Consider the following 17,038-nt stretch of genomic DNA (forward strand, 5'->3'; position numbering starts at 1 on the left):
TTATTATATACATGTACGTTTGCATTGACTTGAGTACATACAATTCTGAACAAACTGTTCGGTTATTACCGATGTTATGAATTTGGTATTTGAATGTATATATGTGTTTCTCATAAAGATATTGCCCTTCATAAATATACAATATATAAAACATACAAACTATACACGTTCATTAAAAGTTGATTAATGAAATGAGAATCGATGATAAACTATTATATTTTGTTAATTTCTATAAGACGAACATATATTAAAGTATTAAAGTACATGAATAGCAGCGCTTGAACACGGAAAATACATAACATTGTCACATAAATTACAAGGTAGAAGTTCGAGTTCTCCATGCTCGCTGGGCGAGGTTTCGGAATGACTGTTGGATTTGTAACTTTGCTGCAACAGCCGGGTTCTGCATAAAGCGAGTCAGCTTTTCTTTCTTCTTTAAGATATGTCGCACTTGTTGCGCTAAAGTTACAAACACTTGATTCATGCTGGTCCGACCTTCACTCGCCGATGTTTCAAAGAACAGCAAGTTATACTCGGCACAAAGTCTACTGATCTCAGTATCAGAAACAGTTTTTCTCTCAATCATATCCGATTTATTGGCCACTAAGGCTACAGGTATTGACCGATTGGTACTTATTTTGTGTACGTATTCCACCAATGTTCTCGCAACTTGGAAGCTCGTAGCCATTGTGATCGCAAACACTATAATCACGCAGTCCGCCCAAAGGACTTGGTGTTGACTTATATCGTCTGCTGTCATCTGAAAAATATTACCCGATTAATAGATAAAGGAAACATACAGAAAAAAATGGGTCTATAGCCCTTGAGCGGTCTTCAGATCTAATGATAAGACAGAATTACTACACATCATCAAAGAAGAATTTTCAACAATATACGGTTATCTACGTAAATGAAATAATTTTACTAATTTCTAAATAAGTGCATAAAAATATCTTATTTATTTTTGAAAATTACATTAAATAAACATTCATTGTAAAATGTATAACATAATATAAATAAATACAAATTATAAGCACATATCTACGGCAGTTTACAGTACGGTCTAAACCAATATAGTGGTGCAGCGCTTTTTGTGCATTTGCCTACAATTGCCAAAATATCAACAGGTAATTTGCATAGCTTGAAGTGGCTTAACTGAAGGAGACCTTGCTTTTTTGCAACATACCGTTTGTCAGGTTCTCATAACAAAACCAGGTTAAGTGAGTGTCATATCAAATTGATGAATAAGTTTTGACGTAACATTCATGTTACTTAATATTATATTAACGTCTATTATTCTCGAGCATTTCTCACCTGTCCGAGAGTGTCTATGATATGCAGGGTTAGATGTTTACCCTCTATGCACGTCGAGTGGCTGTACAGCATCTCTGGAATAGAAGTGTATATATATTATTGTGCCAAACTTTGATACTGCAATACAACGACTATATTATTATGTTGTCAATATCAAGAAGGTCATTTATACAGATTCTTTGGAACTTAAATTATGTATTGTGATATCATGTTAGCATAAAGAGAAAATTGTGCTCCATGAAAGATTTCTCTAAAAATGATAATTATTTAAATATTCGAATGATTAATACATAACATAAATTTCCCCGACCTCTCGTATTCATGGTTTTAATAAAACTATTTTTAATGAAACTAGAATCGGAGTATGAACCCGAAGACAAATGCGTGTGAATCCGAAGACACATGTGTGTTAACACAAAACACATGCGTGTGGAATCGAAGACACATGTGTGTGAACCCAGATACACGTGCGTGTGAATCCGGAACCACATGCGTGAGAACCCGAAGACACATGCGTTTAAACCCGAACACACAGTTATGTGAATTTCGTTAATTTCATCGAGAGGTTTCGAACAAAAGGAACGTTTGAAGATGTCGAGTTTATAAGCTGTTTACATGACAAACGCATATTTAAATATATCACTCACAATTTAGCTTCGAGAACAAGTAATCTTTACAGGTCATGCATATTATTATTTGGTTAGACTTTTTCACGACAAAGCCCATCGATGCATCCAGTTCATAGCAATTAATGTTATAAATGACATATTGTTTTATCTTTAAAAATACACGTTCTCACGTTAAAAACATGTATCGTGCTTTTGGGTTTTCCACAAAACAAACCACATTAAAGTTGAAATACCTGTTTCAGAATTATAATCGCCGATAAATCGCTTTGTCAGGTATCGAACTGTCAGAGCTGAAATGTATATAGTAAACATTTAATATTCTATTTATTGGTTGTCAGATGACAGTTTTGAGACGTTAATAAATAATGAACTTAAGTGTTCTTTTCATGCCGAGTTTTATTACTGGTATTGTTAGTAAAAATAGCAATATGGTAAATATTGGGCACACTAAATGTCCGCCTAAGATAGGCACTTAGTTATTTTGTCGTTTATAACATGTTACCTGTAAGTTATCGCATAGTAAGACATGACAACTACCGTTTGCACAATTTGCAAGAATGTGATGTTTATTGAAGCCGTGGTAATTACGAAGATAATTTAATTACTCAGGTGTGTTAATGTTTTTGAAACGCCAAATGACGATGACATGTGTTTATTGTTAACAAGGTATATATTCGTTTGGTTTATACGATAGTAAGTACAGGTTATGGTTCGTGTTAATAAACACATACTTACGACTGCAGACAAGACAAGGCAAGACAAAATGTACGCGTTTAAAAAATACATGCTCTTAATGTTGATTATCTCACCTATAATTTGTTGTAAAGGTGGAATAATGTAGTAAGAAATAAGCATCAAATACGGAGCATTAAACGTTGTAGATTTCTATGTATTGTTATTCTTAACTCTAAGAAACTGTTTATGTTAATGTTAACAATTAATTCATATGAAACGAACGGAACTGGTATTGCAATTATTCGAACAAATACAAAACAATTCCATTCGAATTACCATTGCATACAACGAAATATAAAATGAATATGTAGAACTCTTGTTGAACTTATATTTAAAGTTTTTTTTTCACGTCAAGTACCTTTTTTAAATGTATGGCTATTTACTTAATGTATGTTATAGTATATACCATATTCACCTGTCAAATATTTTCACGAATCATGATGTAGTATACAAACGTTAAGTTAATTATGGAAATTGATACAATAAGCAATAGTATACCATAGCATCAATCAATTACGATGTTAATTAACAAAAACGCTTAAGCATATTACATGAATAAATAATTGCATATATATATATATATATATATATATATCCTGCTTCATGCAAATTGACATAACAATATAATAATTCTTGTCGAGTCTCCTACATGTACACAACATTCCAGAAGACCGAATAACTACCGATTGTGTCACTTAAAACATAGTTCCATTTTAAACTGTTCATTTTAAAGAGGCCTTTTCACAGATTTTGGCATGTTTTGAAGTTTGTCATTAAATGCTTTATATTGATTAATGTAAACATTTGATCTAGCAAGCTCCAGTAAAAAATCAAGAATAAAATTAAAAAAGGAAAAACAAGCCGGCATAAGGGCTCGAACCAGTGACCCCCGAAGTCCTGGAGTAAAAACCAATTAGACCGCTCGGCCATCCTAAGTATGTATAAGATACGTATTTTATACCTTTTATAAGCAATCTTCGTAGTTTCACAAATTTAAACGAAAGCAACAGAACTCTCCAAATTATTCAATCGTTTCGCGTTGCAACGCTTTATAATTTTCAGGTTTTAAATCGTCAAAAGATGCATATTATGGATATACACTTCAACACCGTTATTTCGAACACCGATAATCCGAAGTCACCGTTATTTCGAAGTATTTTCCGGGTCCCGATTTCGGTTCTTCTTTGTTTAATGTAAAATTTCATTGTTAATCCGAACTTCGTTAAACCGAAGAAATCGTTAATTCGAAGTGATTCTGTCGGTCCCAACACTATAATTCGCACCTAATTATCAATCTTTAATCCGAAGTCAAAACTGCAAAACACTGAGCGTAATTTCACACCTTTGTCGTCTGCGCTTTGCACGTCAAAATCCGATAATTACACCTTTGTCGTCTGCGACTTAATCGGCCAGCGATCAGCGGACGCAGTACTTAAAAGATTAATCCAGCGACGACGACGAGGCCGACAACACAAGAATGAGATTGATATCCAATCAATGTGTGACCGCATCAACGACGTAAGGCAGTTCTGCGAGCAAAACACGGGCGGAAGTGAATTGTTGAATGTCCTTGACAAATTGGAGAAATATGTTACATGCGTCCAGTTTAGCGCTGCTAACGCCGATGTTCAGAGAGACATCGCGTCTTATTAAAAAAAGTTTATTCATTTCCGAAAATGTACTCATATGTATTTACATGTATTATAATGTGTGCTGTTCATGGTATTTTATATCTTCTGTAATAAGAGAAAAATAAAAAGAAGAAGAAAAAGAATCGTTTTATTCCTCCGTTTGTTACAAATAGAAATCTATTGCTATCTGACTAGTTTACGTTTTTAAGTAAAACCATTATTAATATTAGCGTGTAATCGAACAATGCGAATTCCACAACGTTTTATTTGTACAGAGTCAAAGAAGTCTTCTGTCAAATGTTTATTTCGAATAATCGTTAATCCGAAGTTTTTTTTACGGTCCCGACGACTTCGAAATAACGGTGTTGAAGTGTATTAGACCATGGTAAATGTTCAGTATTACTGTTTCCTCACAACTTATCATAACTAAAACAAAAATTTGCGAATCTGAAACAACTTTTTTCAATTTTGTCAATTTACCGAAACGTTAAACGATCCCATTAATACTTTCCTATTGAAAATATAAGAAGAAATAAAAAACGATCCAAGAATGTGATATTTCTTGGTAAAAAAAATAAAATGAAGCAGCAAAACAAAAACTAAGTTTGATTTACCTTAATGACAAATTTGATCCATTGTTTATAACAATACATTTACAACGATACAGTATACACATACATTTTCTGTTCTTCCATCCCTTTGTCGAAACCCATTTTCTGTTTTTCCATCTCTATTATCAAAATGTATTTTAAACCACACTATTTTTGAGAGCGTTTGTATCGAATGCTAACCACTCTAACCAAAAACCCGATTTACGAAATCGTAATCCTGCCGTAGCGAATTAGTTTAACCCTATCGAAGTTAACAACAAGATAAGTATTGATGCAAAGCATCAAAGGCCGTCGGGAATTTCAGTGTAAAAGGCACTCAATGAAGAAACATGGAACGATTTTTTTTCTACTGTAAATATTAATATATTGGCCGATTATTTTAAACAAAATAGAAAAAAGATACTGATAAAACCATTTTCTATGATTTTGTGTTATAACCCCCAAAAAACCATTATTTATGATGTTGTGTTATTACTCCCAAATAACGATTATCTAAGATTTTGTGTTGTAACCCCCAAATATTTCATAGTTCATTTTATTTACATTGGTTTCCTTTTTTACTGGTATCCGTGTGCAGTTTTCATTAATGAAACAGAACTGTGTAGGTTTTAAAAAATCTGCTTCATCTTGCAAGCGTTATTTCATATTTTTCTCAACTTCAAGGGGTGATGATTCTGAACTTATTCTAACGTTGCTCATTTACGATAGGGGTTGAGTACTCATTGATATGAAAACACTGTAAAAGTTTGAAAAACAAATTGAATGAAAACTGTAAATTGTATAAAGAAGCTGCATTTCACAATACTTTGAAATTCAGTAAAAGATCATATTAGATTTATTGCTCCGATATTCATCATTTTCAATAGGGTTCGAGTAATACTGATATAAAAACACTTAACAAGTTTGGAAAGATTCAGACGAAAGTTGTGAAATCTTTTAAACAAGTGGAAATTGTTTCTTTTGTCAAATACAGAAGAGCGACTTAGCATAAGCTTCGAGCTTTTTTCTCAATTCTGTAAATTTACACTTCGCAGTACTATTATTAAGCATATTTCGTAGAAAGTTGTTAGTATGTTTGTATTGTATTATATTGCTTACATGCTGTATATGAATAGCCAAATAAACATGGTTTAAACCAAATAAAGCTTTATTATATTTATTAACCTGATTGAAAAAATTGTCAGCCGCCGAACTGTTCCGTTCGTGCCGGAACCCGGGATTGAACCGGGGGCCTTTTGATGACTGTTGCGTAAACAACTTCAGTCTAACGCTCACCCAACTGAGCTATTCTGGCTGACATTCATATGTACAGCTATTTGGTGAAGTTGAGTATAGCGATCGTTATTATATGTCTATTAATTAACTAATACATTGTACGTTTTCGTACCACTACGCCTTCCAATAAACTTGCTTGCGCGATAGGTCGTCAAATATCGTTCTTCATTGATTCTCCACTAAATAAACAAATTAGAAAAAAAATATATATTTTGATTATGTTTTGTTTTCATACAAAACATCATTTGCTTTTATACAAAACCAGAAACTTTCGCGTATTTGCCCAGTCCCTGTGATCTTTCCCCTGTGATCAGTTGTGGATCAGGTATTAATTAAAACAATTAGCTTTGCATTTTTGGCAATACATGTTGTAATAAATGTAATAGGCACAAATTCAGGTTTTATTTACACTAATTTACACAAAAAAATCACCACTATGCAAGATATTCTTAAAACAAAAATATATACATTGATCTGTAAAATAACTTCTCCTCCCATAAGCGAAACAAAATGCATTACATTCTAGTCGCTCGCCGCCCTCCAGGGCGACGCCAATTATGAATGACAAACACACAATCCGAAATACGTTTATGATTCGTTTGATGCTTTAAAACATAAAGCAAATACTGTAAAAACCACCTAAAATCCTGAGAGAAACTATGCCATAGATTGCGTAATCAAGTAAATGAAAATGATTAATACGGAAAACTGGTTCGGTAATATATTTTACAGAAGAAAAACAGATGATATATAATATAACGATAACATTCATGATGTGTCCTAATAAATTTCAAAGGTCAAATATTAGAACATGTTAATCGTCACAGCGTGTTTCCTGTTGACCGGAGATAAGAAATTTTTTTCGACCCTGCTTTATTTGGTCAATGTTTGCAACATAGGCAGGATAAAAAGTTTTTAGGCGGAACAAAAACCAAATGCAATCAACGAATGTGTTAAACACAAGTTTGGACAAAATAATTATAATGTGAACCACAATGATTTATTAAAAAAAACACAAATGCGATTACACCAGTCATTATTTTCATACAAGAAGGGTTAATTAAGTTGTTCACAGTATGTTGAACAGTTTATTAAATTAAAATGCTTGGTATTATGCAATGTATATGGTATTGAAGCACACTGCGGAGCAAAGCAGAAAGAAGACTGTCACTCACTGTCAATTTATATTAATGCAGCCGGTTTGTCTTAATTAATGATATTTAGAATTTTTATCTTAAAAAATGCAAGAGGAAAAACATATATATTTAAGGCAAATAACCGATTGCCTTTTCAATTAAAGATAATACATAAACTATGATAGTAAGCAAAGAAATTATGAATTAATGACGGGAGACAAATGACAAATGAAATTTGTGTTTGAAATCGATTGAAAGGCAAGCCGAACTTCGCACTTAGCCAACTAATCACTAAACAGTAAACACTTAATCAGTTTAAAGAACAGCAATAATCACTGAGCAGCACATAAATAATCACTTACTAGCTAAGCAAGAAAAACAGTATAGCTCACCAATAATCAATTTATAGCACAGCGAAAATTACTTAAAATTCAACAATTATCACTTAATACTCGTAATGAAAATAGTTTGCAAAATGAAAATATCAGTATTTATTGATAAAGAAGTAGTAAAAATATTTCTAAAACCACACATGGGTATGTAGTTACAATGCATCTGAATATATGCGAATATAGTTTAGTCGACACATGTTCATATCTTCTGTAGACTATTCCCGTAGCTTAATGTGTGAGTGCACATAAATTACCTAATTATGCTACAATCTTGTAAACGTTCCGACTTTTTGCAGCACACAGTTTGAATTACCGGTAATTTTTGAACACCGTCGAAATTCCGGGTCATGCGGCGTAAATCGCTATCATTTGAATATTATCGAAATTGCAGAAACTTGTTATTTATGGCAATTTGTCTATAATACAAACAAATATTACTACATCTCTCGAGATTAGATAATGAAAAGTGTAATCCCAACATTCCCACCACATGCTCATTAAATGTCAGAACATTTTCTCACATTCTTGTAATCTTTTAGTAAAAAACATTTAAACTTTTAAATCTACTTAATCATAGCAAGTATTTCTAATGTGATATAATATCCGACAGTGTTCGCGCTTAACAAATGAAACGTGTTCTGAGAAAACTGGGCATAATACATGTGCGTAAAGTGTCGTCCCAGATTAGCCTGTGAAGTCCGCACAAGCTAATCAAGGACGACACTTTCCGCTTGTTTGACATTTTTCGTTTAAATGAAGTCTATTCTTAGCAAAAATCCATTTTAGGCGGAAAGTGTCGTCCCTGATTAGCCTGTGGAAAATGCACAGGCTAATCTGGGACGACACTTTACGCACATGCATTGTGCTCAGTTTTCTCAGCACGCGACTCAAATATTCCACCTAGTGGATCAGTGCCTTCAAACGTTTAGTCCGATACTGATGTGCTTGAGTTCCGATAAGTGTGTCCATTTAAAGTAATGTATTTATGTGTTTCAATAAGGCTTAAAGCAGTTTTTTTCATTTTTATCAACCCGACCGACCTCACGTTTTCTTGTCGAACATTCACTTGTTTTAGCATTGCGGGTTGAACTTTCGTTTAATTTTTATATATCACTTTTTTGCAATAAATGGTGAGATCATTTTTGATGCGTTCTATCATGTTCGCTAATTCTATAATAAATTAACTCCACATAAAGCAAGACCGAATGATAAATAAAGAGGACGAAACTGTCCGTGTGTCATTGCAAATTCTTATTAATTTTTTATCTTGAAACACAAATGATTTTCTTTGCAAATTATAGCAATTTAACTAGCCAAGATTTAACATGTTTTAGTAATAAAGCATGTTGCTCCTTGCAAATAAATTGCATAATTCGATACGTTTACGTCGTAAAGGCGGAAGCTTTTTACAGGATTTATTATGTTTTAGCACATATGTTTGTATTATTTGAAAATAGAGAACGGTTTCTTGTTGTTTGTATTATACACAGATCTACTTATAGCGTGGGATAAATATGAATGCTAACATAAATTTTAAAATAAATAACTGTAACACTGAATAAAAAACAATTTACACACACTGTGATTGGTAATGTTTTTTTAAATCACTGTAGTATTTTACGATTAATCCAGTACAGCGCAAGTATAACATCTCGTTATTACAATAAATGTTTGCTGGACAGATTTATAACAATGAAGCCCGTTTTGTAAAACTTATTATACATATGTAACGAATATTCGGTTTTTTGTTTAGATTTATTTGGTTTTATTTAGGACACATTTAGAATACATAACTGTTCGGTTTACTTAGCTGTATGTGTTAACAATGGATATTAATTGAGCTGCGAGTTCACACACACAGACGTCATAATTGAGCTCGTATCTCAATAAATAAAACTCGAACCAAACGCGTTCGAAAGGGATAATAACGAACAGGTTGGATGTTGCTGGATGATATTAACGTGCCGCATGCACAAGCAAATACGTTTCGTTCATTCTGACAAGCACTAGTGTAATTAGTTCGACACTAAAGATCTACAACTATTTAAAACGAGTTCCATGATTTTACGTCAGGCGCTGTCCATGAACAAGGACAGCTAGTATCACTTAAGATGTCCCCACGTGTTTAATACATTTCAACCAATTATTTTTCAAGCTTGTAACTCCATTTCGTATCTCGATAGTGAATATATGAACGTGGTATAAAATAAAATTATAGTATATACTGTTTGTCGATTGTAATATTTGTATCTATATTTTGCTATTGTTGTAATGGCGATTGTGTCCCGTTAACAAATGTGGCTCAGTTGACTTGTGTTTACTTGTAGAGAATTATACCCGACAGGGGAACTACGGGTTACCTTATTCGTAATTATATGAACACAAATTACTAGTTATTGTTTGATTTTAAAACAAATCAATGCCATTTATATAACACTTCAAACTTGTTTACACAGTATGCGTTATATTTAACATTTAAAAAAAGTGAAACGGTGGTATTACGGCAATATAAGTTGTTACCAATAACAAATTAGCAAAACATATCGGGACTTGTAAATCATTAAACTATTGTTTGGTTGAAATATAGAACGATGCGCTAAAAAAATTCAAAATGGAACAGCCTTTCGATATCTGACAAATCTCTTTTCCTTTAAAGTTGTTGATTTGATTAAAGACAAAATGTATCATCGACTGATTATTTAACTGTAGCATCGCATTCTTAGCTCATGTAGGTTCGTTTGTGTGCACTTACGAACACCTTTCGACAGTCAACCATCATTACCATGTATCATCTATGTCATTATTATGTTGTATCATGCATAACAGTTATCAAACAATCGAACACGTACAGCGGGTATTGACAGGTAGTGTATAAATGTAAAGCATGATCCAATATATAATTTATATTGGAGATGAACACATTTATTTTAGCCGCAATCACATATTTTAACACACAAAAACTGGCTGACCTGTCTTGCCTACTCCTCGGTAACCCAACACTAGTATGTTGACCTCCTTTCCACTCGAGTGGGCGTGGCGTGGGGGCGTGTCAGGCCTCGCTCTCGGACTGCGATGACCAACCCTGTCTAGGTTACCCTCCACTGACATTTGTTGTTATTGGTTTCTAAATTTATCGAAATACACTTGTCAAAATAATTAAATAGTATATTAGTAGATCGAACGGAAATAGTATTTGGATAATTTAATAAACACAAAGATCACTTTAGAAGTTTGCTGCCTTCTGGTCACTTACTTTATCCAGCGTTATGTATCCAAACTATTGTCAGCTAGATGCTGAAACGTATCAGCAGCATTAGTATTTTCTTAAAACTAATCCACATTCAACATGTTAAATTACATAAAATACAGCTTCCATTCGATAGTTGAATAATGTGAATGCTTAAAATTCCTATTGAATTTCCATTTCATATCCGCGTTTACAAAACGCTATCTGGTAAAATCCGTTCATCTATGTACAAACGCATTTCAGTTGCAGCATTTATCTGAAAGAGGTTTGTCACAAGTGCGCACCATAAGCTAGCTATCGGATTCAGTAAACGCTACTATCTGACACGGCCGGCGAGGTGTTCTACCAGTTATAGCCTGCTTACAACAGGCACTGTATTCACTCGCGGCATAGGGGCGTATGGAAGCTCCATGCGCCTCCTCTTAAACTAAAAGTCGCGTTGAGGAATGGAATAATGATAATGTTTAAAGAATTAAATAGTAGTTCTAGGCCGTTGATTTCGGACTTTCTGATTGTATGTGTTCATGAGGTGTTGGTGGTATTATGCGATATCTGTTCTAGCATTTCAATAAAGTATAAAATCAATGCTTGATAAAGGTAAATTATTGCTGATGTGTTGACACACCTAATGAAAAGGAATATAAACTGCATAACTCGAACCAACGCATCATTCTTTATATTTAAATTTCAAGTTCAAATATTCAAAACAATAACAGTATTGAATCGATTGAGAGGAAAAAGGTAATTTTTACAACGCGTACTGAAAGAATAAAAAGTGTATATTTCAATAAGCAAATATTTCATCGAAAATAAATATATACATATTTGAAGAACAAGGCGATTTGTAGCTTCGAATATGTTCGACTCATGGTTATCAAATAAAATGTGTGTGCTCTTATACAAGATATGTACATGTTTATGTGCATGTGTACATACATAGGTTAAAAAATAATTATAAGTGTGCTATGCAAATGTATGTCAAAATTGTGTGTCTGTTTATTTTACCGTAGATCTATATAACTTAAACGGTATTCAAACTTGTTGTCACATGTGTTTTACCATTAAAATGCCAATATGTGAAACCATGTTAAGTAAACTCATTCTACCATATACTCACTGACTTTCTACCTACAACAATGCAAATATTTGCCTATTTACTAACATAATGCGATTACTCCTACTCTAATGTTTGTTACAAATGCCATCCAAATAATGTAAAAGTTATGTAAATTATCAAAATTGTGTGTTATTCTTATTGTATGTAACTTAAACTGTACCCATATTTCTTGTCATATCTTACATAAAGGGCTTCTTATATAATTAAAATAAATTTATGTTTAACAATGAAAAATTACAAATAAAATAACATGAATGTGTCAAAACAGGTAATTAAAAAGATATTATACTAAAGCCATAGTACAAACTTTTTTACTGACTGTAAATAGTTTACAAGGTGCTGTTTTTTTCATTAATTTGTGTGACCATTTAATAAAATGTTGTCTCATGTTTTCTTTTTTTCAAATATAATATGAATATACTGTGTAAATGCAATACATGACATGCAAATTATGTATATGTTAAAAACAAATCCATACTTACTGTGTGTTTTTCCATTGAAATGTCAATATGTGAAACCATGTTAAAGTAATGAAAATTGTTAAAATACCTTTTTTTTTCTTCAATACCAACATAACTTTATAATGAAAATACATTTTAACATTGCCATATTGCATGTATATACCTATAAAATGTAAATGTGTACTCCACGAGGTTCTATTTACAGTTTGAATTAAAAAAATAATATCAATAATAAAACTTACATGTAAATGTATTATACCACAACCAGGTTTACTTCTTGCTTAAATAATGTTAATGTAGTTTTACACCCAATTTTCTAAATTAAACTGGTAAAAAACTGCTTATATTTATAAATTCTTATATTTATAAATTTCCTTTCCCTAAGGGGTTATCTACATAACTCATATGTTATCGGTACTCTAAAAAATACTATATTATTTCAAAATTATCAATGTAACTTCTAAAAGAAATCTTAATATGTTCTCATGTTAAGAAATTATTGTATAAGGATATATCAATTGTCAACCATCAAACAATACTGCTCTGCACTTAACCTTTAATAGACCTGCTGTTAGCATCATGCATACTGTATTTAAACTTTTTCTCACTCTGTTTGGATAACAAATTGCACCACTGCTTGGTTCATGCACAATATCATCCACATAATTGTTTTCATTGACACACACAATAAATCAAACTAAATCAAAACCAAGAACCAAAACACATGGCAGGTAGCTTGTTTTTTTTTTTACTTCATTGTTGACACAAGATATATCTGATCCATAGATTTCTAAAATCAATCTGTGGATATGCACATCTTATAAACAATGCAATCACAAACTTTGAACTCAATCCAATAAACATGATTATAAGCTAGCATCTTTACAAAAAATAAATAAATCACTACCTAATAAACAATTCAAATAATCTTGGACATTTTCGCTTTCCATTTCTAAGATTGTTTGATATTACTGTTCTTCTATCTCAAAAAAGCATTGACCCACTTCCATTCTCTTGTAACATTACAAGATTATGACATAAGTGAGTCATCTAATTATTTCACTGCACACAATGAATAAAAAACAACTCAAAACTGAAAATAGGTACTGATACTATAATAATTACATTCAAAATGTGCATAAATTAAAAACAAATTATTTATCAAATCTATCGAGTTACCATCCACATTGACAAATATGTAGCTTGTTTCTATAAGCCTGAGGTTATTAGATAATAAATGCTAATGGTGTACTGGAGTACACAACAAATGACATTATGTTATAAAATAATAACCTATGACCATGATGTATAAAAATGGTGCATAAAAATGGTGCATATTAAAGTTGTGTTAGGTAAATGATGGTAATCAGTAGTTGATAACAAATGGTAATTATGTACATAGTATGTATATTATATGACCATTCTTTTATGGTGTATATGACACATGGTAATGTTGTACAAGTCACTCGACAATATGTTATGCATGCATGTTTCTGAATTGATTTTCCCAAGCATTTATTTTTGAACATAAAACTGGTAAATGTTTCAGATACTTCTTTTTAGTACATATTATTGGAATTTATATGTACCCAGTAAATGGTACCGTAAAAATGTACAAGTCACTTAATAATGTGTTATGCATGTGTGTATTGATTGTGTATTTTCTTGCACTTATAGTTAAACATAATATAGGTGTTAACTTACTTAACAAATATGTAAGGTGTATATGATAAATGGATATGTTTTATAAGTCAATTGATAATATGTTATGCATGTGTGTATTGACTGTTTTCTAGCAATCATATATGAACTTGAACAGTTACTGGGTGACTGAGTTATCTCACTTTGTACAGCAACTTAATTATGTGGTACTTATGTACTCTCTTGCACTCATGCAGTTTAACCCCACATACTGGATGACCAATTTTATATTTGTACATCAACATAATTAATTGTTACTTGTGAAATCTCAATACTTACATATTTGAACACCAGTTATTGGTTGATTTATCTTTTGTTGTACAGCAACTTAACCTTCTGTGTACTCACAACCACTCATATATTTTGAAGCTCAGCTACCAGATAGCTTATCTTGCTTGTTAGGATATTTGTTTAGACCTATTGTGTTGTCAGATTGACTGATTGCAAGTAAATCCATATGCTAGTTCAATTATTCAAGCAGTTATCCAACATATCGAATAGCAAACATCTACTTTCTTCTATGATTTGTAAAATCTTACCAGACTCGCTTCTTGTAAATATACGTCCAAATATTGCCTTCAACTGTGATGTGCAATAAAGCCCACATCAACTGGTAATCCATCCACAAATAAATAAATCCACAATCTAGGAAAATGAATATTTACACTTTGGTGAATACACACATCCTTTTTTATTTTATTTTTAAAAATGCAACTACACACATTTCATTTAAAATCACCCAATAAAATGCACTTTTCAATATCAATTTCACCTGAAGTAACTTGTAAACTCGTATTAAGAAAAAAAAACAATTAACACGATCACTCACTCCTAACTTGTGCCTAAATAGTAATCTACAATCTTTCGCCACACACTTAGTGCACATGTATTCTTTCAGCTTGCGGAAATCGTGCACATTGTACAAACACAGACTATCCCGTTAACACGCCGCAGTAGCATATACTTCAAGCTTTGTAAAAAGCGTGTCATTTTTCAGTTTGCCCAAGTACGAAGCGCATGTTGCGTAGATCCTTGTACTATTATGTTACTACGCGATCATTCAATATAAGCTCCACTTTCTGTATCACTTATACAGCCCAAAATATAAATTTATCAAATGAGGTTTTAACATCTCTTTATAACACCAACATGACCAAATTTTGTGTTTACTTTTGTTATTCTTCTCTTCTCATTAATCCTCCTTCCTTCTTTCACTTCTTGCGGGCCGGGCGCACGATAGCTTTTTCCTCATCCAATTATTTCTTGCACTCAGCATTACATGATGTACACTGACATAGGAGTGTACAGGATGAGGATAGGTTTGTTCCACTCACGTACAATGAAAAGTAAAGGACTTCAACAAATGAATACGTTCGAGCTAGTTTGCTGGCTGGCAATCCTTCTTCTTAGAGGAGGCGATGTCCATCCAAATCCTGGACCCGACAGCTCCCTTGATATGGCATCCTCTTCTTCGGGTACATCTTTCTCATCTTCAATAAATGATGCATTTGCCCATAATCTAAAAATTGTTCATTACAACGTTCAGAGCTTCCTCGCCAAGAAAGATATTCTGTATGCAGATCTCAAAACTTTTGATATTATAGAGCTTACTGAAACTTGGCTCAGCTCAACAGTTGACACTGACGACCTACTTTTCCCTTCTTATCATAAGCCGTTCAGACGGGATAGACGAAACGATCCCCATGGAGGTATTCTAGTATACGTAAAATCCGATCTCTTTGCCATTGAGCGACCTGACCTACAAAATGATGATCTAGAATGTCTATGGGTCGAACTACGTATAAAGGGAAGGCGTCTTTTATCTGGCTCTTTCTACAGACCACCAAACTCTTTTCCTTATCTACTAGAATGCATAAACGATTCGATCTCACTAGCCGTTGACACCGGTATTGAGAATATTGTTATCACAGGTGATTTTAATCTTGACATGAATAAACCACAGTGCAGGATCAAAATGGACTCCCTTCTTTTACAGTATAATCTCACACAGATTATTAAAGAACCTACTCATTTTACTGAAACCTCGAATTCCATTCTTGATCTTTTTATAGTAACATCTTCCTTGAAAGTGCTAAAAAGCGGCGTTGGAGAACCCTTTTTCAACCAGCAACTTCGATTTCATTGCCCAGTCTACTGCGTCATAAACTTCAATAGAATAGCTGGATCTAATTTTAAACGTAAAATATGGCGATATAAAGATGGGGACTACACTAATCTACGACAGCTTGTGCAGAATTTCGATTGGAACAGTTGTTGTGATAATAATATTGACATATATACTTCAAATTTCACACGTCAACTTATCAGTCTCTGCGAAGCTACAATCCCGAACAAAATATGTACAATAAGAACAGCCGATCCTCCATGGCTACATACTAATATTCGTAAGGAAATCCGACGCCGCAAACGAGCATACAAAAAAGCCAAGGCTACCAATTTAGAACGACACTGGCACGTCTTTCGCCAACAACGTAATATTGTTAATAATCTTGTCAGATCAGCGAAAAAAGTGCACTTTGAAAATCTCGCTAAACTTATACGTGAAAATCAACACTCATCATCCGACTTCTGGAAAATAATAAAAAAATTCACAAATAAAAACACCACACAAAACGAGTTGCCTCCCTTAATTCATAATGGTACCATATATGAGTCACCCCTTGATAAAGCAAATATTCTTAATTCTTTCTTCCAATCTCAATCTACTTTAACTACACCAAGTACGCATATGCACAACCTACATTCCCAAGAGCCAGATTGCCCCGTCT

The 17,038-nt window shown here is 32.9% G+C and overlaps 1 protein-coding gene across 2 annotated transcripts; it reads right to left on the reverse strand.

Moving 5' to 3' along the window:
- Nucleotides 1-212: 212 nt before the first annotated feature.
- LOC127853216 (ras-like protein family member 11A-like) lies at nt 213-11,313 on the reverse strand. 2 transcript variants are annotated; one of them, XM_052387502.1, is made up of 4 exons: nt 10,693-11,313; nt 2,177-2,233; nt 1,315-1,388; nt 213-760 (listed from the first exon to the last, which is right to left on the reverse strand). In XM_052387502.1, exons 1-4 carry the CDS (start codon nt 10,829-10,831, stop codon nt 314-316), a joined length of 717 nt encoding a protein of 238 aa, XP_052243462.1. In that variant the 5' UTR covers nt 10,832-11,313; the 3' UTR covers nt 213-313. The 2 variants fall into 2 exon arrangements, with proteins under 2 accessions (XP_052243462.1, XP_052243463.1); XM_052387503.1 differs by lacking the exon at nt 2,177-2,233.
- Between the last annotated feature and the right edge of the window lie 5,725 nt (nt 11,314-17,038).

Source organism: Dreissena polymorpha, chromosome 12 (genome assembly GCF_020536995.1).
Source record: "Dreissena polymorpha isolate Duluth1 chromosome 12, UMN_Dpol_1.0, whole genome shotgun sequence".
Lineage (NCBI taxonomy): Eukaryota > Metazoa > Mollusca > Bivalvia > Myida > Dreissenidae > Dreissena > Dreissena polymorpha.